The following is a 26,307-nucleotide window of genomic DNA, read 5'->3' on the forward strand; positions in this document are numbered from 1 at the left end:
TGTAGATTATTCTTATCATTATTCAAATGGTCCTTTCTTACATGAAGCAGCTATATCTGAAATTATGATGTGATAAATGTAGAATCAAGATAATTAAAACCTAAATAACATCTCCTTTTGACCCATTTGCTTAACTAGTAACCTGTCTGACCATTTTATTGCTTCCCTACTCTTGTTTTCTGATCCACAGAGCAGACACATCGCAGGACAAACATCTTGTGTAAGAAAAATGAATACCTTGAAACAGCTACATGGCAACTCAAGTAAAAGTTTGACAATAAAAAAGTTGTTTATTTACATCAGCATACACAGAGCTAATACAGAAGAGACAGATATGCGTTAATATATATGCGTGAGTATATCAGGTTATGATACCAGTGGCCCTCTCATGGTGTGTGTATCCAGGTTTCATTATAACTGTGATCAATAGTATCTGCAATAGTCCTTTTAGGAGCTCTCTGGCTCTGTTTGGATATGGTGTCTTTGATACGGCCATGTTGGTGTTGGTCCTGGAACAACATAATTATGTTTAATGTTTAATGTCACTTCTACTTCTTCATCTGGAGCTAAACGTCTTAAAGACTGAGGTACTGATGTATCCTGTTCAGATCATATCTCTATACAGTCCACTTGTTATTTTCCATTTCTTGTCAGTTTTCTGTTGCTGTTTGGTTGGTTTAGGAAAACAGTTTGGGTCCAAATAGACCTTTTCACAATGCTCAACAAGTGTGAGAAAAGATCAGTCTTTTCCCCCCTGAGTCACAAAACAGTATGAAAAAACGTGACTGGTCAATTCCAATGATGGTCCAGGATCAACACCAGCACAGCCATATCAGATCTCATGTCTCATGTCATGTTGGATACACAGTAGAACTGATTGGAGCAGTACGATGAGAAGCATGAGGGTCAAAACACAACAAGTGTATGAAAAATAAATAATCTCTTTTCTGGCTTGTGAGTTTAAAGTAACACACAACACTTTACTTTCAAACATAACAAGTACTCACAGTAATAGATTTACATGAACAGGAACAAACAAAGGAAACAAGCAGGAAGTAAAGTATCTTTGGTAATAAGGGTGTGTTTTTCCACCATAACAAGTCTTTTCACTATTGAACAAAATAAAAAAAAAAAGACATGCAAAAAAAATTACAAAACCAAAACAACAACCTTGTTTTTTAATGCACCAAACTACCACATAGAGATGACAGGCGACACCATCCTGAGTTCAGCTTCAGCTCTGGATCAACTGGTGGAGAAGAAGCCTTGTTGAACTTTGCTGTTGCCTTGAGTCATGAACAACAGTACGACCACCAACCACATATCTATATGAATATCATTACATTATCACACACAGTTTTACCTTTAAAGACCCTATAACCTATGGATTATGATAAATAGTATGGCTGTACCATTTAACTACATAACATTAGACACGAAGATGTTTATGTCTGTAGTTTGTTTCCTCTGGATACTGTAAAGATGCTACATGTACCATCATTTACAACATGTAAAAACTGATTCATTATGATAATCAAATGCTGAACAGACGAGCTTTAAATCCTAAACTATGAGGGCTTCATAGACACAGAGTTTAATCTAGAATGGATGACTTCCATCTCCCCTCGGTCATGTGGGGAGGGGGTCATAGTCATGTGACCTCTGTGCAGGATCCTGGGCTCTATAGGAGCACAAATAAAAACATTTCAATTCAAAATTGCCTCTCAAATATTATTTGTACATTGAGCAGATTATTGAGCAGATGTCCTCATTATGAAAAACAGTTGAGTGCCTCTCTCCCTTTACTTTAGGTATGTGCACATGCAATTCATGTCATGCCACAGTGGTTTTCCTATACAATAAGGTAAATTACGCACTCATGTGTTCTTTAGAAAATGAAAACAAAACCAGGCATGTGTAAAAGTGTTTTATGTATGTTTTACCTGTGCAACAGTGTATTTGTCACTGATGTCCATGGTGTGATTAGTTTGAGGTGAAGCCTCGTCAGTGTTAGCTGTGCCTGCATCAGAGGGACTCTGAGGAATCACAGGTCGCTTTTTAAAATACTGAACCACAAACACCACCTGGAAGGAAGGAAGGAGGAAGGAAGGAGAGAGGGAGGGAGGGAGGAGGGAGGAGGAAGGAAGGGAAAGAAAGAAAGAAAGAAAGAAAGAAAGAAAGAAAGAAAGAAAGAAAGAAAGAAAGAAAGAAAGAAAGAAAGAAATGAGTCACAGTCATTTTAAATGTGATGTTTGCGGTATACAAACACAGAAGGATAGAAGAACAGAGTGAGTCCAGCATGAAGGCCTGTGTGTGGAGACTTCCATTACAGAGATGTGTTGTTGTGCTGCAGGGAGACGGAGCTTCATCATGTTAGCTCAGATGTGACCCAGCTTTGGTGCATGGCGTGTTAGACAGAAGACACATTCAAGTTCATTGAAGCAGCAGCAGCTCGTGTGCTTTGTGTATGTGTGTCCTGCAGCGAGCGAGTCCATTAGACGCTGTTCTGCTCTGGATAATGTACAGCGGTAGAGTGCTGCTCAGACTCCTGAAAGATTCTCTGGTTAGATGAAGAACCACCACAAACCAAAAGAGAGAAACTTGAATTCAGTATGGTTGTATTTTTCTGTTCAGTAAGGAAAATAGAAATTAGAATATTTCATTTCTTGACATTTGTTACACTAACAGCTGGCATACATCTCCCTGCTGAAACTACAGGAGCTGTCAGACCATCACCTCTTCAGCTACAGAGTGGTATTAGGAGACAACATTAGCATGTTAGCTTCAGCAGGACAGAACATCAACACTGTTGTTTCTTCACACTCTTAGTTCAATTTTTGAATTTTTAAACAAATTCTGGTCATATCATACAAATTGCTCGTTGTAAACAATAATCTTGGAAGAGAATATATTTTAATAAATGGAAATGAATACAGATAAAACAACCAAACTTCAGTTAAGTGTGCTGATTTTAAGCTGTGCTCGATAAAGCAAAAGTTAAAAATGATTTTTTTGGTTGTTTTTCCATTTTAAATCAAGTCTCCAGCTACTTCAGTTGTTTAGCAGAATGCTGCAACTCTGTTTTACTGTGAAGCTCCAGAAATGTTTTGTGGACTACGAGACTTCATCTGACTTTATATCATCAGGAGGAAGGAGATGATGACTGGGTTACTGTTTGGGTGAACTGTTTCTCTAATTTTCTCAATCAATAAAAGAACACTTCATTTAAAATATAAAATCAATATTCAAAATGACCACATTTGGAGATACTTGGTTTTCACTGGGCAAGATGGGTGAAATGTAAACATTAAAAGTAACTAGTAACTAAAGCTGCCTCTGAGACATAGTATAGAGTAAACAAGCAGTATAAAGAAGCATAACACAGAATTACTCAGGTAAAGTACAAGTATCTTGTATTTCTAAATAAGTACAGTACTTGAGTAAATTAACTTAGTAACATTTCATCACTGGCAGTTATTTAATGACATTAAACTGATCACATCCCTTTAATAATCACATGTATTAGCACTGTTTATGTAGGTCTATGATGTGCTCCTGCAGCTGAGTTACGACTGACCAGAAACACAGCAATAGCTCCCCCGATGGCTTGTCCTGCAATGACATCACTCCAGTGGTTTCGGTACTCGACCACTCTGTTGATGCCTGTTAGCGCAGCCAGACTGACCAATGAGAGGCTGAGGACGGGGCCACTCAGACGACCTCCAGCTGAACCGACGCAGCACATGACATACATCTGAAAAGGAAGAGGATTTGTGTGTGTGACACTGTTTCAGAGCTGTTATTACTGCAGGTCTGTGCACATCAGACACTCACTGCCAGGTAAACAGCTGTGTACAGACTCAGTGCAGCCTCTTTGGAGGGGAAAGTCTTCCTGGCTCTCATGATGTCATCAGGGTCACCAGTACAAGCATCTGATTGGCTGACAAAATTGCCCATGTCGTGGCAACCAAGGGCAGTGTAATTGGGCTGGCAAACAGACAGGAAGTGAGGAGCCAGACTTCCTGTGATAAGCTGACCAGCGTTGACAAAGATGTCTGTTGTAAAGAGACCGAAAACGTACACACCTACAGAGAAAGACGCACGTGTTAGATGATTTACATTTGTTAACACACAACAAAGCAGCATGTTGAGCATCATGTTCTGATGATCCATAATTATCCTGTTTGTACGATCAGTGGTGCCAGCTGCTTTAATGTGTGACACCTGCACCATTTTGTGATTCTTACATTAGCAGTTGGTTTCTGTCTGTTTAATTCATTTGCTGAAACAATCAGTGGAGCAAAATATGGATCCAATGTGTCATGTGACCTCTTTGGTTTAAAAAACGTATGTGAATTTTTTTATTTAGATTTACAGCAATATTTGTGAACTTTGTGATATTTACTTCTCTTGTAAAAATATAATGTCAATGTTAAATCTAAATGTTAAATCTAAATCTAAATGGTAAATCTAAATGCTAAATGTTCAATCTAAATCTAAATCTAAATGTTCAATCTAAATCTAATGTTAAATCTAAATCTAAATGTTAAATTTAAATATTTAAATAAACAGCAACTTTTTGCCACATTCAGCAACAAACCACGTTTAAAAAAACGTATGCAATTGTAACTTTTACCAGATTTCCAGGAATATTTGTGAACTTTGTGATATTTACTTCTCTTGTAAAAATATAATGTCAATGTTAAATCTAAAAAAAATCTTAATCTAAATGCTACATATTAAATGTTAAATACAAATGTTAAATATAAATCTAAATGCTAAATGTTAAATCTAAATGAATGAATTAATATTGAATTAATATTTAGATTTATACTTAACATTTAGATTTAGATTTAACATTTAGATTTAAATTTAACATTTAGATTTAACATTTAGATTTAAATTTAACATTTAGATTTAACATTTAGATTCAAGATTTAGATTTAAATTTAACATTTAACATTTAGATTTAACATTTAGCATTTAGCATTTAGATTTAGATTTAAATTTAAAATTTAACATTTAGATTTAACATTTAGATTTAAATTTAACATTTAACATTTAGATTTAACATTTAGATTTAAATTTAACATTTAACATTTAGATTTAACATTTAGCATTTAGATTTAGATTTAAATTTAACATTTAACATTTAGATTTAACATTTAGCATTTAGATTTAGATTTAACATTTAGCATTTAGATTTAGATTTAAATTTAACATTTAGATTTAGATTTAACATTTAGATTTAATATTTAACTTTAGATTTAACATTTAGATTTAACATTGTAAGTAAATATCACAAAGTTCACAAATATTGCTGTAAATCTGGTCAAAAGTAACATTAAAAAATTCACATGTTTTTTAAATGTGGTTTGTTGCTAAATGTGGCGAAAAGTTGCCGTTTATTGCCCTGTGAATGTGAATGAACTGATCAGATTATTGTTACTGATGCCATAATGTTTAAGCAGCATTGACCTTTTCATTAGTGTTATTATCTATAACAATGTGTCGTATGTTAGACGGTCATCAGAGTTGTTAAGTAAAGCAGGTAGAAGCATAAAGTGACAACATAAGTACACTTAATGTACTTTTAATATTTACTGAAACGAACAATATTTGAGTAAATGTATTTCCTGCATCAACATAGGTTATAATAAATGTTAGCATTGTACAGTGTTAGCATGAAACATACCATCATCTACATATATGTGTATGTGTGAATGCTAACGAAGAAAGTAACAATATGGCCGACATGAAACAAAGGCTTCTCTTTACTTTGATAGTTATTCTGTTTGTTAGGTACGGCAGCCCAGAAGGGCCATCACGACAGAAAACATTGCTGTCATTATAAAGAGGAAAGTATTTGTTTAGAAGGACACATTATAATGACTGATCAGGAAATTAATTCCCCTAAAAACAAACATGGACGCTACTTTCTGCTGTTAATCTTATGTTGCCAATGTAAAAATGACAGCTGTGTAACACTCTGTTAGTGATGACACACAATGATGCAAAATCTCCATTAACTCCTTGTTAGACAGTTAATCACTTATTGTGCTTGTTTGTTTTTTAACACATCTTAATATAACATAGAACGCAGTCATCTTTAATGTGGCTGTCTTGCTGTAATGAGAAAGCATCTCATAATAAGAGAAAATGTTTTTTGTGAATAACACAGTTATGTGCACAATGTATCCGTCAGAGAGTGTTTGTTATAAATAAAACAGTCTCATATAATGAGTTTGGAAATGTCTGGTTTCATGGCAGCGTTCTTTTTTTTAAAAATTGCAATTCAAGTTGTAACATTTTTAGCCATTTTTATTTTTTTTAATAAAGCAGTATATTTCTGTCCCTCAGGGGCTCTGTACCATTCACCTGTTAATCCATGAAATAAAACCTGAACTGCCACAACACTGAACTACAGTGATGACTGATTAATGGTCGAAAATGATATTCAGCATGAAGAACTTTTGATTTAACCACATAAGCTGTAAAATGATGAATTTATAGCTAAGTCTGTACACATTTGAATTATTTTACTGCAGTAATTAGATTACCAAGGAAACGGAAGGTCCTGCGCACCATGGGGTTCACATAGCAGCAGTCCCCCATGATAAGCACCTTCTCTTGGTCATACAGGTTGTTTGAGTTGCAGTGAAGGAGGAAGATGACAAGCTCTACTCCTGAGATCTGTGACACACAATGAAAACAGGACATTAATGTTGGAGGTTGTTGAATTGTTGGAATAAAGTTACCAGTAATGATGTGAACTGTCACACACATGCTTCTTTTCACACCCCATCTGTTCCATTTATTCAACCTGCATTCCACAATATCTAACCAGTGTGAAAATCCCCTACAACAGCATTCATACCATAACAGGAAATAGAAACCTCATCCTATACACAGGAGATCTACAGGTTTTGCTGTTTGTTTGCTATTCAGACATGCAGTGAACTCACAGTAATGTATGTGATCATTTAAGTACAAAACACAGTTCAGTTCATAAGAATTATGACACATGGCAACCAAGAGAAACAGATCAAGGAGAAATCACTGCAGTCAGCTGTTGAAGGTTGACTTCATTCTTTTAGCGCTGTGCTAACGATACATTGGATCATGAGCAGGCAGAGTCCAATACTCCCTACAGGCTGTACGCTGACAGCTTTCTCAGCTGCTTTTGATAGAAATCAAAGTTTAAAATGGGTCTCAGTTGGGCTCTACTGTTCAAACATGTTAGCACACGTTACACATCCAGCAGAGTAAAAATCAATCAACTATTAGTTCTGTTTTGATCTCCACAAACTCCTCACCAAAGTCTCTTATCAAAGTCTCACCAGAGTCTCATCAGAGCTTCATCAGAGTCTCACCAGACTCTCACCAGAGTCTCACCACTCTCATCAGACTCACCAGTCTCATCAGTCACACCATCACCATCACCATCAGTCTCACCATCAGAGTCTCACCAGAGATATACTGTTCTGTAGCTGCTAAATGCTGCACAATGCTCACCAGCAAGTCTCTAACTTTGTCTGCCTGCTGTCTGGTGCTGGGCAGGGAGTGAACATGAGTCTCACCAGTGTCTCACCACAGTCTCACCACAGTCTCATCTGAGCTTCATGAGGGTCTCACCAGAGTCTCACAAGAGTCTCATCAAAGTCTCACCAGAGTCTCATCAGAGCTTCATCAGAGTCTCACCAGACTCTCACCAGAGTCTCACCACTCTCATCAGACTCACCAGTCTCATCAGTCACACCATCACCATCACCATCAGTCTCACCATCAGAGTCTCACCAGAGTCTCACCAGACTCTCAATAGAGTCTCAAAAGAGTCTCACCAAAGTCTCTCCAGTCTCACCAGATTCTCATCAGAGTCTCACCAGTGTCACCAGTCTCACCAGAGTCTCAATAGAGTCTCACCAGTCTCATCAGTCTCACCAGTCTCTTCAGAGTCTCACCAGAGTCTTACCAGAATTTCATCAGAGCTTCATCAGAGTCTCACCAGTCTCACCAGTGTCTCATCAGAGTCTCACCAGACTCTCACCAGACTCTCACCAGTCTCATCAGAGTCTCACCAGTGTCACCAGTCTCACCAGAGTCTCACCAGTCTCACCAGAGTCTCACCAGATTCTCATCAGATTCTCACCAGTGTCACCAGTCTCACCAGAGTCTCACCAGTCTCACCAGATTCTCATGAGAGTCTCACCAGAGTCTCATCAGTCTCAATAGAGTCTCACCAGTCTCATCAGAGTCTCACCAGTCTCTTCAGTCTCACCAGAGTCTCACCAGAATTTCATCAGAGCTTCATCAGAGTCTCACCAGTCTCACCAGAGTCTCATCAAAGTCTCACCAGACTCTCACCAGTCTCATCAGAGTCTCACCAGAGTCTCATCAGTGTCTCACCAGAGTCTCACCAGAGTCTCACCAGAGTCTCATCAGAGTCTCAATAAATTCTCACCAGAGTCTCATCAGTCTCAACAGAGTCTAAAAAGAGTCTCATCAGAGTCTCAATAGTCTCATCAGAGTCTCACCAGAGCTTCACCAGAGTCCCATCAGAGTCTCAACAGAGTCTCAATAGAGTCTCACCAGATTCTCACCGGTCTCACCAGAGTCTCACCAGTCTCACCAGATTCTCATGAGAGTCTCACCAGAGTCTCATCAGAGTCTCAATAGAGTCTCACCAGTCTCATCAGAGTCTCACCAGTCTCTTCAGAGTCTCACCAAAGTCTCACCAGAATTTCATCAGAGCTTCATCAGAGTCTCACCAGTCTCACCAGTGTCTCATCAGAGTCTCACCAGACTCTCACCAGTCTCATCAGAGTCTCACCAGATTCTCATCAGAGTCTCACCAGTGTCACCAGTCTCACCAGAGTCTCACCAGTCTCATCAGTCACACCATCACCATCACCATCAGTCTCACCATCAGAGTCTCACCAGAGTCTCACCAGATTCTCAATAGAGTCTCAAAAGAGTCTCACCAAAGTCTCTCCAGTCTCACCAGATTCTCATCAGAGTCTCACCAGTGTCACCAGTCTCACCAGAGTCTCACCAGTCTCACCAGATTCTCACCAGATTCTCAATAGAGTCTCAAAAGAGTCTCACCAAAGTCTCTCCAGTCTCACCAGATTCTCATCAGAGTCTCACCAGTGTCACCAGTCTCACCAGAGTCTCACCAGTCTCACCAGAGTCTCACCAGAATTTCATCAGAGCTTCATCAGAGTCTCACCAGTCTCACCAGTGTCTCATCAGAGTCTCACCAGACTCTCACCAGACTCTCACCAGACTCTCACCAGTCTCATCAGAGTCTCACCAGTCTCACCAGTCTCACCAGAGTCTCACCAGATTCTCATCAGATTCTCACCAGTGTCACCAGTCTCACCAGAGTCTCACCAGTCTCACCAGATTCTCATGAGAGTCTCACCAGAGTCTCATCAGTCTCAATAGAGTCTCACCAGTCTCATCAGAGTCTCACCAGTCTCTTCAGTCTCACCAGAGTCTCACCAGAATTTCATCAGAGCTTCATCAGAGTCTCACCAGTCTCACCAGAGTCTCATCAAAGTCTCACCAGACTCTCACCAGTCTCATCAGAGTCTCACCAGAGTCTCATCAGTGTCTCACCAGAGTCTCATCAGAGTCTCAATAAATTCTCACCAGAGTCTCATCAGTCTCAACAGAGTCTAAAAAGAGTCTCATCAGAGTCTCAATAGTCTCATCAGAGTCTCACCAGAGCTTCACCAGAGTCCCATCAGAGTCTCAACAGAGTCTCAATAGAGTCTCACCAGATTCTCACCGGTCTCACCAGAGTCTCACCAGTCTCACCAGATTCTCATGAGAGTCTCACCAGAGTCTCATCAGAGTCTCATCAGAGTCTCAATAGAGTCTCACCAGTCTCATCAGAGTCTCACCAGTCTCTTCAGAGTCTCACCAAAGTCTCACCAGAATTTCATCAGAGCTTCATCAGAGTCTCACCAGTCTCACCAGTGTCTCATCAGAGTCTCACCAGACTCTCACCAGTCTCATCAGAGTCTCACCAGATTCTCATCAGAGTCTCACCAGTGTCACCAGTCTCACCAGAGTCTCACCAGTCTCACCAGATTCTCATGAGAGTCTCACCAGAGTCTTATCAGTCTCAATAGAGTCTCACCAGTCTCATCAGAGTCTCACCAGTCTCTTCAGTCTCACCAGAGTCTCACCAGAATTTCATCAGAGCTTCATCAGAGTCTCACCAGTCTCACCAGAGTCTCACCAGAGTCTCACCAGACTCTCACCAGTCTCATCAGAGTCTCACCAGAGTCTCATCAGTGTCTCACCAGAGTCTCACCAGAGTCTCATCAGTCTCAACAGAGTCTAAAAAGAGTCTCATCAGAGTCTCAATAGTCTCATCAGAGTCTCACCAGAGCTTCACCAGAGTCCCATCAGAGTCTCAACAGAGTCTCAATAGAGTCTCACCAGATTCTCACCAGTCTCACCAGATTCTCATCAGTCTCACCAGAGTCTCACCAGAGCTTCACCAGTCTCACCAGATTCTCATCAGAGTCTCACCAGAGTGCCATCAGAGTCTCAATAGAGTCTCACCAGTCTCATCAGTGTCGGCTTTTCTTGTCAAAAGCCGTGGTGTTGAAGGGGTGGTCCGCTTCACTCACGCTTCATAAACATTCGCTCGTCACGGTTTAAAAAATCTTAACTTTTATTTTTACAACTTAAATCCGTTCCAAGCTGTATGCTTAATTATTAAGACATCCAAAAGAGAATGAAAAAGTCTTGTATGGCAATGAAAAACTTAAATAACGTGGTCAAAAAACTGTTTTCAACCACCGCCTCTTAACCAAACATTTAAGGTTTTTCCAATGCACCGCCGCGCAATCACCTGACCCATATATCCTCCTGTTACGCACAACATGCCCCCGGGAGACATAAAAAACAAAAACAATAATATAAACAATCATAGCAATACCATAGGCCATCATAAGCAGAATAAACAATTCATTTCCATTGTAAAACTAAGTTAACAAATACGAAAGTAATAACTTCAATTTGACGGCTGCAACATACCAGCCCCTAATTGTAATACTCAATTACCAATTATCAAACAATTACCAGAAGCCATTATTACACAGTAATAAAAGATTTTTTTTTTTCACTGACCCATCTTTTCCAAAACAGGTCAGTGATGTACTGCACTTGCCTCCATTGTCTACGGATGTACAAGTCCTCCCTTTTGAACAAGCCAGGTGGCAGTGTTGGTTTGCCTTTAAGCTGGAGGATGTGGTTGGGTGTTAGAGCTTCGATGTCATTGGGGTTGTCACTGGATGGGGTGATAGGACGGTCGTTGAGTATAGCCTCTGCCTCGCATATAGCTGTTTGCAGGGTCTCATCGTCCAAAGTCTGCTGCTTCAGCACTGAGTAGAGAGCTCTCTTGACCTGCAGTATAAGGCGCTCCCAGACTCCTCCGTGATGCGCTCCATGGGGAGGATTAAAGGTCCACTTTATCCCTTCTTGCAAAAGTGCTTTTAGGATCTTGTCCTGGTTGAGCTCCTGAAGGGACTCTTTTAGCTCCCGATTTGAGCCCACAAAGTTAGTTCCATTATCGGATCTTATTTCCGTTACTTGCCCTCTTCGGCATATGAATCTCCTGAGGGCATTTATATGTGCATCTGTGTCGAGAGCATGCGCCACCTCCAGGTGGACTCCCCGACATGCCAGACAAGTAAATATGACTCCGTATCTTTTAACTGTACTCCTACCCTGTTTCACATCAATGGGCCCGAAGTAGTCCATTCCGACATGTGTGAACGGGGGGAGATCTGCCGAGACACAGTCAATGGAAAGATTCGCCATTTTTTGTTCGCCTGCACTTTGTTGCCGAAATTTACAGATCATGCACTTCCTGATGACTGCTCTGGCTGCTGCATTGGCATGGAGTATCCAATATTTACAACGAAGAGTGGAAAGCATGTGACTTCGCCTACTATGGCCAATCTTTTCGTGGATATGGCGAAGAATAAGCTGTGAGATGTGGCTGGCTTTGGGCAATATTGCGGGATGCTTTGCTTCCTATGGGAGAGCCGCTCGGCTCAGCCTCCCACCCACTCTCAAGACACCATCCACTACCACTGGGTCGAGCTTGACCAAGGGACTTGTCTTCTTCACTGTGCCTTTTTCCAACGAAGCCATTTCTTCCTGAAAGCTTTGTCTTTGTACAAAGCAGAGGATGGCTTTTTCTGCATTAGCCATGTCTTCAGTATTAAGCCTTTGTATCGTACCCAGCCTTAAACCGCTGCAGATGCTTTGCTACTGCATCACCTTGCTGGCTGGAGGCTAGGTGCGTGGCAATGGCCTTAACTCTTTCCTGGCACAGTTGCTTAAGCAGCTCTTTAAACTTGAGTATCCATCCCACTGCTCTTTTTAAGTCCATCCAGTTGGAGAAGTGACTTAGGAGCGTAGCAGAGGGAGATTCGTTGGGCTGTAGCACTGCAGCACAGACTGAGACCACATTCCTCACTTCTGAATCATCCAAAGAGATCATATCAGATTCCTTATCATGTCCTGGCCATTCAGACTGAGGTTTCCTTAGAAACTCAGGGCCATGGATCCAAGTTTTGGACTGAAGAAAGGCATCTGTCTGCAGGCCATGTGATGCTATATCTGCAGGATTGAGCTTTGAGCTGATGTAGTTCCATTGTGCGACTTCAGACAACGTCCGTATCATGGGGACCCTGTTCGCGACAAAGGTTTTAAACCTTGCTGTTGTGCTTGCAATGTATTTCAAGACAGATTGGCTATCGGTCCAGTATGCCGACTCATCCAACTGAATTTGCAGCTCTGTTTTCAGCATTCGGTCCATACGTACTGCCAGGACTGCAGCTGCCAGCTCCAATCTGGGAATGGTGGTCTGCTTGAGGGGTGCTACTTTTGCTTTGCCCATGATGAAAGCAACATGCACTGCATCTCTGCAATTAGCAAGTCTGAGATACGACACTGTTCCCATGCCAACCTCACTAGCATTTCAAAAGTGATGCAGCTGTGCAGATGAGATTTCACCAAACCCATGGGGTGTGATGCATCTGCTCATAGAAAAGTCATCCAACAGGACCAGTTGACTCAACCATCTTTGCCATCTGTCAACATGTTCTTTCGGGATATTCTCATCCCACCCCAGCTTGGCCTTGCACAACTCCTGCAGGATCTGCTTGGCAGGTAGCACGACTGGTGCAAAACCCTAGGGGGTTGTAGATTGAACTTACAACCGACAGAATGCCACGTCTTGTGGTTGGTTGAGGTTTTAGAACTGTGCTGAAGGTGAAGGTGTCACTCTCGACATCCCACTGAGTCCCGAGGGCCCTTTCCATGGGAAGTTTATCCCTGTCAAGATTCAGTGTCTTGACCTCTTTGGCTCTTTCTTCCTCAGGAATTATGGCAAGGACCGAGCAATGGTTACTTAACCATTTGTTCAGATGGAACCCTCCTTTGCTGCACATCTCTTTGAGGTTCCTGTACAGCCGTGCTGCTTGCTCCACAGAACTCACTGACTTAAGACAGTCGTCCACATAAAAGTTCTGTCTTACGGTGTCCACAACTTCAGCTGGGTATTCATTCTGGTTGTCTTCTGCCGTCTTTAGCAAGGCGAATGTGGTGCAACTGGGTGAGGATAAAGCTCCAAAAATGTGAACTATCATCCTATGCTCCACACATTGTTTAGTGATGTCTCCATCTGGCCACCAGAGAAAGCGCAAGAAATCAACATTTTCTCTCGCAACCCTCACCTGATGGAACATGCCTTCAATGTCGGTCATCAGGGCGACAGGACCCAGACGAAATCTTAGCATCACACCAATCTGCTTATTGGTCAAGTCTGGACCTTGCAGCAATTCTCCATTCAGAGAAGTTCCATGAAACGTGGCTCCACAGTCAAACACCACACGCAATTTCTTTTTGCGTGGGTGGCAGACCCCATGATGCGGTATATACCAGACTTTGCCACTTTCAGTTACCAACTGCTCTCGTGGTACAACCTCAGCATATCCTTTTGCCAGAACATCCTGCATAAATGCTTGGTATTCCTCCAGGAATGTTTGGTCTCCTTTGAACCTTTTCAGCAGCTGTTGTGCTCTTTGCAGGGCCATATGCCTGTTGTTGGGCATGGTCACATCTGGCTCACGAAAAGGCAACTTGAGGTAGTAGTGTCCATCTTTAAGCACTGCTGAGTCCGAGATGATGCTCATGAACTTCTTGTCCTCCACTGACATTTCTTTTTGTTCGTAATGCTGTTCAGCAAAGTCTTGGTTGTACTGCTGGGTTAGGAGCTCTTCCAAGTTGGCAATGGCTATCCTGTTAACCCATGCAGGATGACAATCCCTCATGTCACTTTCCTCCCTGTGCCCAAGTGGGCCATTAATTACCCACCCTAGGAGGGTTTTTAAAGCAAACGGTCCATTACCTTCGCTGTTAATGACCTTCCACGGCTCCAAGACTCTTGGAGCATTTGCACCAATCAGAAGCCCAATGCTTTCGTTGAATGGTTTTAGTTCAACCTCCTTCAGATAAGGCCACTCTCTGAGGTCCTCCTCTGTAGGGATGTTGTCTTTTGTAACAGGGATAGACATTTGTGAGAACACGTCTGGTAACTTCAAGAATGCGCTTCCTTTGAGCGCGGCCACTTCCATTCCAGAAATTCTGTAACTGGGCACAGGCTTCTCCCACCCCATAGTTTTAAGGAGAACTTTCACCCTTTTTCCACTTGTGTTTAACTCCGTCATTAACTCCTCTGTACAAAAGGTCACAGTGCTTCCTGGGTCAAGGAAAGCATACATCTGCACAATCTTGGTACCCTTGCACAGCTTTACTTGAACCGGCACAACAGACAACTTGCATTCACTATTACCGGCCCCAGTATGGCTGCCAGCATCCAGGGACACAAGGCTTGACGTGACCTTTGCTGCTTCTCCAGATTCTTTTGTGTTGCAATACGATTCCACTCTTTCTTTCTTATCAATGTGCAGTAAGATTGGGTGGTTTTGATGGCAAATCTGACAAGTCATTCGGTTTTTACAGTACTTGCTCATGTGCCCTTTTCCAAAACATCCAAAGCACAGACCTTTACTTTTCATGAACTTGATTTTCTCTTTGTTAGGTTTATGTTTTAGGACACCACAAAGCTCCAAGGAGTGGTCTTTACTGCAGTATAGGCAGGGTTTGTCAAGAGGATGTGAAGAATCATGTTTTAACTTCCCTTGGTTGACTTTGGGTTTGCTTTGTTTACTTTCATCTTGCTGTGTTTTCTCTGACATGGTTGCAACTGCAGTAGCAAAACTGCTCCCCCTACTGGCTGGTTTAAAGGGGGGTCTTTGTGCTGGCCTTTTTGTTGCTTTTATCAACCCTTTCCCATCAGTCATGTCTTGTATATCCCCAAAAAAGGGATCCAGCACGACTCGTGACTGTCTTTCCACAAACTCGACAAGATCTTTGAACCTTGCCCGTCGCTTGCTCTTATCTTGAATGTCACAACTGATTATTCTCCATCTGTCTCGGAGCTTAAAAGGTAACTTGAATATAATTGTCCTCAAGTGAGATGGTGTTTCCAGTTCTTTCATAAAATTCACCTCTTTCATGATATTGAAGCAGCTTCGAAGATACAGCGCATAAGACCTCAATGCTGGTCCATCCTCCACTTTTATTGAAGGCCAATGCAGGACCTTGTCCATGTGTGCTGATGTTAGCTTCATTTTGTTGCCAAAATGCCATTCAAGTTGTTCCTTTGCTTCTCTGAACCCTGTGTCTGGGTCCATGTGGAGAAAGCTACGAACCAGTTGGTTGGGTGCTCCCTTTGTGTATTGCTCCAAATAGAACAATTTGTCTTGCACATCATCCACATTGCATTCTATGCCTTGCTCAAAGGCCTTAATAAATGATCGGTACTGCAGAGCGTCACCGTCAAATGTAGGAATCTCTCTGGCAGGGAGAAGAGCTGCTTGTTGTTGCTTTACGAGCAGTCCAGTTATTTCATTCTGTCTCTTTAATACATCAGTGAGACAACTTTCCTCCATTGTATTTTTATTTGAAATTGAGGATCCATCCTCATCCTCTTGGTCATAACTCAGGTGTTTGCTTTTAGCCTTTGCTTTACATGGTGTAGCTTGATGGGAAATATTTGGTTGCTGAAAGCTTTGAGGGTTTTGAGATTTTTTAGATGTTACTGGAATTTTGTACTCTGTAGATGTTCCAGTAACCTCAAACTGGCGCATTGGTGTTACAATTTCCAATTTTGGTTGCTTTGATGTTAATGGTTGTGAAGCTTTTATTTGTTGCTTTAATGATGAGGGTGGTTGTGCAGGTGCAGCCTGTGATAATTCACTCTCCATGAAAACATTCAATTTGGCTTCTGCTGCAGCCAATTCAGCCTCCACATCATGCTTTTCCCTTCTTGCCTTTAGTTGAGCTTCTTCTATGTCAAGAGCATGTTTCATTTCCAAGGCTTGAGCTTTAGCCATTGGAGCAGCTTGCTCTGCCTTAGCCTTTAAGCATGCAGTAGATGCACGGGAGGATGAGGATGTGCTGGAGGAGCTGGCAGCTTTGCTTGGAGCCTTGCTTGGGGATTTTTTGGTCTGGGACGCACTATCCTCCGGTCCCACTAATAACGCACTCGCTTCTTCTTGCTCCTCTCCAACCTCACTCTTGTCCGTTTCTTTCTCCACATCACCAGCCAACCATGCTTTAACGTCAAATAAGAAATCTCGAAAATAGATTAGTTTAGGCTCATACCAGTCTGTATGATCCGCTTCCTTTTCTTCTTCACTTGAAAGGAGATTTTGTACAGCCACTTGCAACTCCATAAACTCTCCCAAGTAATTATTGAAAGCTTCAACGTGTTTGTTGACTGTCTCTTTACTTTCCCCAGCTTCCAACAGATTATTAATTTCATTCTTTTTGCGCGTCAAAACGCCAAGCTTTCCCCGGCGTGATGCGATTGTTTTTATCAGAAGCGTCTCATCAGCCTTTCCAGTGCCAGACATCGTAACATGCAGGTGGATATATTTTATTCACGTTGAATTCCACCTTTGCATCAATATATTTGACCCACAGCAAGCAACAATATCCACTTTTATTGAGCGCATGTGCGCTGCGCTGCTTCTTTGCTTGAATCGGAGTGCGGCGGCTCCTTTCGGTCCATCATAATCAATGAATGAAATCCGGTACTCACAAACCACAGACACTTCATCCACTGTCTCGCTGCGTGTGTGTTCTTTGTTTCTTTGAAGACAACTTCTTTTTATCTTCAATCCATGGAGTTTTTTGACTTTAAATGTGTCGGCTTTTCTTGTCAAAAGCCGTGGTGTTGAAGGGGTGGTCCGCTTCACTCACGCTTCATAAACATTCGCTCGCCACGGTTTAAAAAATCTCAACTTTTATTTTTACAACTTGAATCCGTTCCAAGCTGTATGCTTAATTATTAAGACATCCAAAAGAGAACGAAAAAGTCTTGTATGGCAATGAAAAACTTAAATAACGTGGTCAAAAAACTGTTTTCAACCACCGCCTCTTAACCAAACATTTAAGGTTTTTCCAATGCACGCAACGCAATTTTGAACGCAATCACCTGTCCCATATATCCTCCTGTTACGCACAACACGCCCCCGGGAGACATAAAAAACAAAAACAATAATATAAACAATCATAGATCATAGCAATACCATAGGCCATCATAAGCAGAATAAACAATTCATTTTCATTGTAAAACTAAGTTAACAAATACGAAAGTAATAACTTCAATTTGACGGCTGCAACACCAGAGTCTCACCAGTCTCATCAGTCTCATCAGACTCATCAGAGTCTCACCAGTCTCATCAGAGTCTCATCAGACTCATCAGTCTCATCAGAGTCTCACCAGTCTCACCAGATTCTCATCAGAGTCTCACCAGTCTCACCAGAGTCTCAATAGAGTCTCAATAGAGTCTCATCAGTCTCACCAGATTCTCATCAGATTCTCATCACTGTCAATAGACTCTCACTAGTCTCACCAGAGTCTCATCAGATTCTCATCAATCTCAATAGAGTCTCACCAGAGTCTCACCAGTCTCATCAGATTCTCATCAGTCTCACCAGAGTCTCACCAGAGTCTCACCAGAGTTTCATCAGAGCTTCATCAGAGTCTCACAAGTCTCACCAGAGTCTCATCAGTCTCACCAGACTCTCACCAGAGTCTCACCAGTCTCATCAGAGTCTCAGCAGAGTCTCATCAGTCTCAATAGAGTCATTTTTTTCAATTTAAATAGCTTTATTGGCATGACAAGGCAGTGCTTATATTGCCAAAGCATATAACAATAAAATAATATTAATAATAAAAAAAATAAAAATAAATAAATAGATGAATTAGTGACAGTCAATGGCAGAACATTAACAATAACAATAAAATATAAACAACTTAACAATTGAGACATTTATCGATCACCAAGCCACAAGAGACACGGTGGCACACACACACAAAAAACAAAAAAACAAAAAAAAAAAAACATCCAAAAGAAAATCATTTTGATCACAACATATTTACAGGAACAGAGTTTTGGAGCGGTGGTTTGCTCCTATGTGGTGTTTCCGTGGTCGTCCCTCAGTCTGTGGCAGGAGGACACATACTCAGCTGCTAGTCTGCAGCACTTTGGTTTCTCACCTAAAACATATTTTAATTTGTCTACATCTGGAAGTGTCTCAAATTCTTCATAGTGGTTTTTAAATCTGGGGAAGAACATTTGTCTAATTTGTTTATATTTGTCACAGCAGAGTAGAAAATGTTGCTAAGTCTCTACTTCTCCCTGTGAGCAGAGCAAGCAGAGTCTGTCCTCCCTGAGAATCCAGGTCTGTCTGTGTCAGCCGGTTTCCAGAGCCAGACTGTGTCCACTCAGTCTGTATCTGCTCAGAGTCTTTCTGAGTCTGTGGTCAGGTACGGTGGTCAGGTATTCTGCCACTGTGTACGGCCTGTTTAAGGCTGAATAACAATCCATTTTGCTTTGGTTCTTTGTGGTGTCTTTCCAGTAGGTGATGTATTTCTCTTTCTGTCTGCTTATGATTTGGTTGGGCCGGATGGTTTGGGGTCTGTCCTGAGGGTCTGGTGTTGAGGTCAGGGAGCTGAGAATCATGGCGAGCTGACTGAGGGGGCTTTTCTCCAAGTTTATCTCTTGGGATTTTAGTGCTTTGTAGTGGAATCTCTGGGGGTCACTTGATTTTAGGTGGTTGTAGAATTTGATGGCTCTTTTTTCGATTATAATTTGTAGGGGATACTGGCCCAGTTCTGCTCGGCAGGCGTTATTTGGGATGTGTCTCTGCAGGTGTAATATGTTTCTACAAAATTCTACATGGAATTTCTCGATTGGGTGATTGTCCCAGTCAGTAAATTTTAAATGTCTACTAAGCGGGCCCCATATTTCACTGCCATATAGAGCGATGGGTTCTATTACTGATTTAAAGATTTTTAACCATGTTTTAATTGGAATATCTGTTTTGATGTTTCTTTTAATTGCATAAAATGCCCTTCTCACTTTGTCTCTCAGCTCATTCACCGCCGCTTGAAAATTACCTGATGAACTAATATTGAGACCTAAATATGTGTAATTTTTTGCATGCTCTAATTTGACTTTGTCTAGATAGAATCGATGTTTAAGGCTGTGATTCCCAGACCTCTTCTGGAAAATCAGTATTTTAGTTTTGTTCAGGTTGACAGTCAGAGCCCAGGTGTGACAGAAACTGTGCAGGAGATCCAAGTGTTGTTGCAGGCCTTCTTTGGTAGGGGACAGCAAAACTAGATCATCAGCATATAACAAACACTTGATTTCAGTGTTTTCTACGGTGATACCAGGGGACGTAGAGTGTTCCAGGTTTTTAGCCAATTCATTATATAAATGTTGACTAGAGTAGGAGACAGACTACATCCCTGTTTGACACCACATTTTTGAGGGAAGAAAGTTGTTTGTTGGTTGCCAATTTTCACTGAACATTTGTTGTTTGTATACATTGATTTTGTGACATCATATGTTTTTCCTTCAATACCCATTTCAATTAATTTGTACAAAAGGCCGTCATGCCAAATTTAATCAAATGCTTTTTTAAAATCTACAAAGCATGAGAAGATTTTGCCGTTGTTCTTATGTATTTGTTTGTCAATGAGGGTGTGGGGAGTAAAGATGTGGTCTGATGTACAATATTTTGGGAGAAATCCAATTTGACTTTTGCTCAGAATATTGTGTTCAGTGATGAAGTGTGAGATTCTGCTGTTAATAATGCTGCAGAATAGTTTTGCCAGGTTGCTGGACACACAGATCTCTCTGTAGTTATTTGGGTCAAACTTGTCTCCGTTTTTATATATTGGGGTTATCAGTCCTTGGTTCCAAATAGCTGGGAAAGTACCTGCATTTAGGATGATATTGAAAGCTTTTAGAATAGCCAATTGGAATTTGTTATCTGTGTATCTGATCATTTCATTCAAAATGGCATCTGCACCACAGGCCTTTTGGGGTTTAAGCTTTTTCATTTTGTCTGTTAGTTCTGTTTGTGTAATCGGGGTGTCGATGGGGTTCTGGTAGTCTTTAATTGTTGGTTCAAGGGTTTTTAATTTCCCTTGTATTTCTTGTTGGCCTGGGTTATTTGTTATTTTGCTGTAGAGGTTAGTAAAGTGAGTGGTCCAGGTGTCACCGTTCTGGATTGCCAACTCATCATTGGATTTTCTGTTAAGTTTATGCCAATGTTCCCAGAATTGATTTGACTGTATTGATTCTTTGATTAGGTTCAGCTGATTTCTGTTGTGCTTCTCCTTTTTTGTTCTCAGGATGTGTTTGTATTGTCTCAATGTTTCTCCATAAAGAAGGCGTATACTTTGGTTATTTGGATCCCTGTGTTTCTGATTGGATAAATTTCTTAGTTTTTTCCTTAGATTTTTACAATCATTATCAAACCACTTTTCAACATTTATTCTTTTTGGTTTGCTTTTTTTCTTTAAATTTGCTAGTTTTGCTGCTTTCTCAAAAATGACATTTATGTCATCAATGGCCAAATTCACACCTTCATCATTGTAAGGGAAGGATATACTTAGAAATTTATCCAAGAGTGATTGGATTTGCGGACTATCAATTGCCCTCTGGTAGCTGTCAGCGCTGCTTGCAGTCCATTTGTAGGACTGGGCAGAGGGGTGCAGATTATTGGGTTGTAATGCTTTGTGGTTGGAATTTGTTCTGCTCAGATAGATTCTTATTTTACTATGGTCAGACAGAGGAGTAAGGGGACTGACTGAATGCCCTGATACATGTAAGATCAAGGTCAGAAATAAAATAGTCAGTAGACAGTACTACTGCCGATAATGAACTGAAGGTGTATCTCTTATCGTTTTAGAGTCTCACCAGAATCTCATCAGTCTCAATAGTCTCATCAGAGTCTCACCAGAGCTTCACCAGAGTCCCATCAGAGTCTCAACAGAGTCTCACCAGATTCTCATCAGAGTCTCACCAGTCTCACCAGAGCTTCACCAGTCTCACCAGATTCTCATCAGAGTCTCACCAGTCTCATCAGTCTCAATAGAGTCTCACCAGTCTCATCAGTGTCTCACCAGACTCTCACCAGAGTCTCAATAGTCTTATCAGTCTCATCAGACTCATCAGAGTCTCATCACAGTCTCACCAGATTCTCATCAGTCTCACCAGTGTCTCTACAGTCTCATCAGTCTCAATAGAGTCTCAACAGAGTCTCATCAGAGTCTCAATAGTCTCACCAGAGTCTCAAAAGTCTCACCAGAGTCTCACCAGATTCTCATCAGATTCTCATCAGTGTCAATAGAGTCTCACCAGAGTCTCACCAGAGTCTCACCAGAGTCTCAATACAGTCTCACCAGAGTCTCACCAGTCTCTTCAGAGTCTCACCAGAGTTTCATCAGAGCTTCATCAGAGTCTCACCAGTCTCACCAGAGTCTCATCAGAGTCTCACCAGAGTCTCATCAGACTCATCAGAGTCTCATCAGAGTCTCATCAGTCTCAATAGAGTCTCACCAGAGTCTCATCAGAGTCTCATCAGTCTCACCAGAGCTTCACCAGAGTCCCATCAGAGTCTCAACAGAGTCTCACCAGAGTCTCATCAGAGTCTCATCAGTCTCACCAGAGCTTCACCAGAGTCCCATCAGAGTCTCAACAGAGTCTCAATAGAGTCTCACCAGTCTCACCAGAGGCTTACCAGAGTCTCAAAAGAGTCTCACCAGAGTCTCACCAGTCTCACCAGAGTCTCACCAGATTCTCATCAGAGTGTCAATAGAGTCTCACCAGAGTCTCATCAGAGTCTCACCAGTCTCACCAGAGTTTCATCAGAGCTTCATCAGAGTCTCACCAGTCTCACCAGTCTCATCAGAGTCTCACCAGTCTCATCAGAGTCTCATCAGAGTCTCACCAGAGTTTCATCAGAGTCTCACCAGACTCATCAGAGTCTCATCAGAGTCTCACCAGTCTCAATAAATTCTCACCAGTCTCACCGGAGTCTCATCAGTCTCAATATAGTCTCACCAGAGTCTCAATAGAGTCTCATCAGAGTCTCATCAGAGTCTCACCAGAGTCTCAACAGTCTCGCCAGAGTCTCACCAGTCTCACCAGAGTCTCAATAGAGTCTCACCAGTCTCATCAGTCTCAATAGTCTCACCAGATTCTCACCAGTCTCATCAGAGGCTCACCAGAGTCTCAATAGAGTCTCATCAGAGTCTCAACAGTCTCAATAAATTCTCACCAGTCTCACCGGAGTCTCATCAGTCTCAATATAGTCTCACCAGAGTCTCATCAGAGTCTCAATAGAGTCTCATCAGAGTCTCACCAGAGTCTCAACAGTCTCGCCAGAGTCTCACCAGTCTCACCAGAGTCTCAATAGAGTCTCACCAGATTCTCACCAGTCTCATCAGAGGCTCACCAGAGTCTCAATAGAGTCTCACCAGAGTCTCAACAGTCTCACCAGTCTCAATAGAGTCTCACCAGTCTCACCAGTCTCAATAGAGTCTCAATAGTCTCACCAGTCTCACCAGTCTCAATAGTCTCACCAGAGTCTCAAGAGTCTCACCAGAGGCTCACCAGAGTCTCACCAGAGTCTCAACAGAGTCTCGCCAGAGTCTCACCAGTCTCACCAGAGTCTCAATAGAGTCTCAATAGAGTCTCAATAGTCTCACCAGAGTCTCACCAGTCTCACCAGACGCTCACCAGAGTCTCAATAGAGTCTCACCAGAGGCTCACCAGAGTCTCAATAGAGTCTCACCAGAGTCTCACCAGAGTCTCACCAGATTCTCATCAGAGCTTCATCAGTCTCACCAGAGTCTCACCAGAGTCTCAACAGTCTCGCCAGAGTCTCACCAGTCTCACCAGAGTCTCAATAGAGTCTCACCAGTCTCATCAGTCTCAATAGTCTCACCAGATTCTCACCAGTCTCATCAGAGGCTCACCAGAGTCTCAATAGAGTCTCACCAGAGTCTCAACAGTCTCACCAGTCTCAATAGTCTCACCAGTCTCACCAGTCTCAATAGTCTCACCAGTCTCACCAGTCTCAATAGTCTCACCAGAGTCTCAAGAGTCTCACCAGAGGCTCACCAGAGTCTCACCAGAGTCTCAACAGAGTCTCGCCAGAGTCTCACCAGTCTCACCAGAGTCTCAATAGAGTCTCAATAGAGTCTCAATAGTCTCACCAGAGTCTCACCAGTCTCACCAGACGCTCACCAGAGTCTCAATAGAGTCTCACCAGAGGCTCACCAGAGTCTCAATAGAGTCTCACCAGAGTCTCACCAGAGTCTCACCAGATTCTCATCAGAGCTTCATCAGTCTCACCAGAGTCTCACCAGAGTCTCACCAGTCTCTTCAGAGTCTCACCAGAGTTTCATCAGAGCTTCATCAGAGTCTCGCCAGTCTCACCAGAGTTTCATCAGAGCTTCATCAGAGTCTCACCAGTCTCATCAGAGTCTCACCAGACTGTCACCAGAGTCTCACCAGTCTCATCAGAGTCTCACCAGAGTCTCATCAGAGTCTCACCAGACTCATCAGAGTCTCATCAGAGTCTCACCAGACTCATCAGAGTCTCATCAGAGTCTCACCAGTCTCACCAGTCTCAATAAATTCTCACCAGTCTCACCAGAGTCTCATCAGTCTCAATAGAGTCTCACCAGAGTCTCATCAGAGTCTCAATAGAGTCTCATCAGAGTCTCACCAGAGCTTCACCAGAGTCCCATCAGAGTCTCAATAGAGTCTCAATAGAGTCTCATCAGTCTCACCAGTCTCACCAGAGGCTCACCAGAGTCTCAATAGTCTCACCAGAGTCTCACCAGAGTCTCATCAGAGTCTCACCAGAGTCTCACCAGTCTCTTCAGTCTCACCAGTCTCACCAGAGTCTCAATAGAGTCTCAATAGAGTCTCATCAGTCTCACCAGTCTCACCAGAGGCTCACCAGTCTCAATAGTCTCAACAGAGTCTCACCAGAGTCTCACCAGAGTCTCATCAGAGTCTCATCAGAGTCTCACCAGTCTCTTCAGTCTCACCAGAGTCTCACCAGAGTCTCATCAGAGTCTCACCAGTCTCTTCAGTCTCACCAGAGTCTCACCAGAGTCTCACCAGTCTCACCAGAGTCTCATCAGAGTCTCAATAGAGTCTCATCAGAGTCTCACCAGTCTCAATAGAGTCTCATCAGAGTCTCAATAGAGTCTCACCAAAGTCTCATCAGAGTCTCAATAGAGCTCTGCTACTGAAAAGAGCTGGCTGCTACTGGAAACAGTTGATGAGAGTGCTGACGCTGGGTTCAGACAGGACGCTGAAGCGCCGCGATTAGCTGTGAAGCACCGAGGAGCGGAGCCATTTTCGTTTCGGCGCCCATGTTAACCAATGGTGTCGTTCACATTGGAAGCGCCGCGGCACTCTGCTCCGCTGCCGGCGCGCTGTGCAGCGATCGTTTTGGCGTCTGGTCTATTTTTTTCGCGTGCTGCAGCCGAATGTGTCAAGCTGGGTAGGAAGTCAAACAAAGCAACAACGAGAGAATCCGGTCGATTTTCAAAATAAAACAAGTTTCAAAATAAAACTATTTTTGATAATTAAACACCCCGATTGACAGAAAACTACTCATTACTATGAAGTGGACATACATTTACAGTTGTCAGGAAAACATGGCGTTGTAATTTTATGCGGTTATTTACTTTCCTATGGTGAAAAAACAGCTCCAAGTGTGACTACAGAACAGCTGAGGAGTGAGCCGTTTGCCGACCGGCGCGGAGAAATTCGTGTCTGGTGTGAACAGAAGGGCCGTGGCTCGCACGAGAATTTCCGAGGGCGGCGCTTCGGCGTCCTGTCTGAACCTGGCGTGACACAGAATGACCAAAATACAATTGAACGCGAGCTGACAGACACTGAAAGCCTCTGTAGAGCTGAGGGGAAGTGCAGAGGTGCTAATAATAAGAGGAACCTCTGTCCCAATACTAACAGTCATTTAAAGCCCTGTAAATGTAATATAAAAAATATTGATTGTTTCATCTCTTTCTTTTGCAAACTGTAAAGCACATTCATTCTGTAATGAATACTTTTTCATACACCGCTTGTACTAAATACCTGATCACATTTATCAGACAGTTTATTTAGGATATTCTATTGATCTTTTGCTGTAGCAGCTGTAATTGGCCAGTTTTTTATGTAAAATGAGCCTCTTTCTCTTTCACACCTCTGACCCTCTTTGTCTTTAAACTATGTTGTGTATGTTTCTTGTGCAGATTGGGTCACACATTAATCTAAAAGGGTCATAGAGTTATCTATGAATATAGTAGGGAGGTGAAACCTCGCTTATTACAGCACAGAGTCAACAGCTTTAATGACAGCAGCCAGGTTGAAATGTGAATGTCTGAACTTAAACTAAAAATAAAAACATGTTAAACATGAAGTAATGTCACAAAACACACTTTCAACACCTGTGCCTCTCTGTAGCTCTTCTTCTGATAGCATCAGTATCTTCATCACAACAAAGAGAAGCAGTACCTTCAGCTGACTGTGTTTAAATCACAGTACGACTCACCAGTACGACAGGCAGTCCACCCACCACAGAGTACAGGATGACAGGTTGTACGCGACTGTCCTGTTCTGGTCCAGGATCTGGTTTAGTCAAAGCTGGATCTCTGCAAATGAAGCCCTGCTCTGCCGGACTGAAGGTGTCGGTGAACTCACAGTAGTAAACCAGCATCACTGTCGCGGCCAAAATCACCACCTGGAAGTAGAGCATGGTGGACCGAGCCTCCAACGACCTGATGTTACAGCGTCCTGAACACAGTTAGACAGCGATGAA

At 42.2% G+C, this 26,307-nt stretch overlaps 1 protein-coding gene across 2 annotated transcripts; it reads right to left on the reverse strand.

Annotated features, from left to right (window-relative positions):
- Nucleotides 1-356: 356 nt before the first annotated feature.
- On the reverse strand, nt 357-26,307 carry LOC141016276 (phospholipid phosphatase-related protein type 5-like). Of its 2 annotated transcripts, XM_073490538.1 has the most exons (6): nt 26,041-26,307; nt 6,561-6,693; nt 3,835-4,085; nt 3,578-3,754; nt 1,944-2,084; nt 357-1,681 (listed from the first exon to the last, which is right to left on the reverse strand). In XM_073490538.1, the coding sequence occupies exons 1-6, from the start codon at nt 26,242-26,244 to the stop codon at nt 1,652-1,654; spliced, it is 936 nt and encodes a 311-aa protein (XP_073346639.1). In that variant the 5' UTR covers nt 26,245-26,307; the 3' UTR covers nt 357-1,651. The 2 variants fall into 2 exon arrangements, with proteins under 2 accessions (XP_073346639.1, XP_073346640.1); XM_073490539.1 differs by lacking the exons at nt 357-1,681; nt 1,944-2,084 and adding an exon at nt 2,155-2,560.

Source organism: Pagrus major, chromosome 21, assembly GCF_040436345.1.
Source record: "Pagrus major chromosome 21, Pma_NU_1.0".
NCBI lineage: Eukaryota > Metazoa > Chordata > Actinopteri > Spariformes > Sparidae > Pagrus > Pagrus major.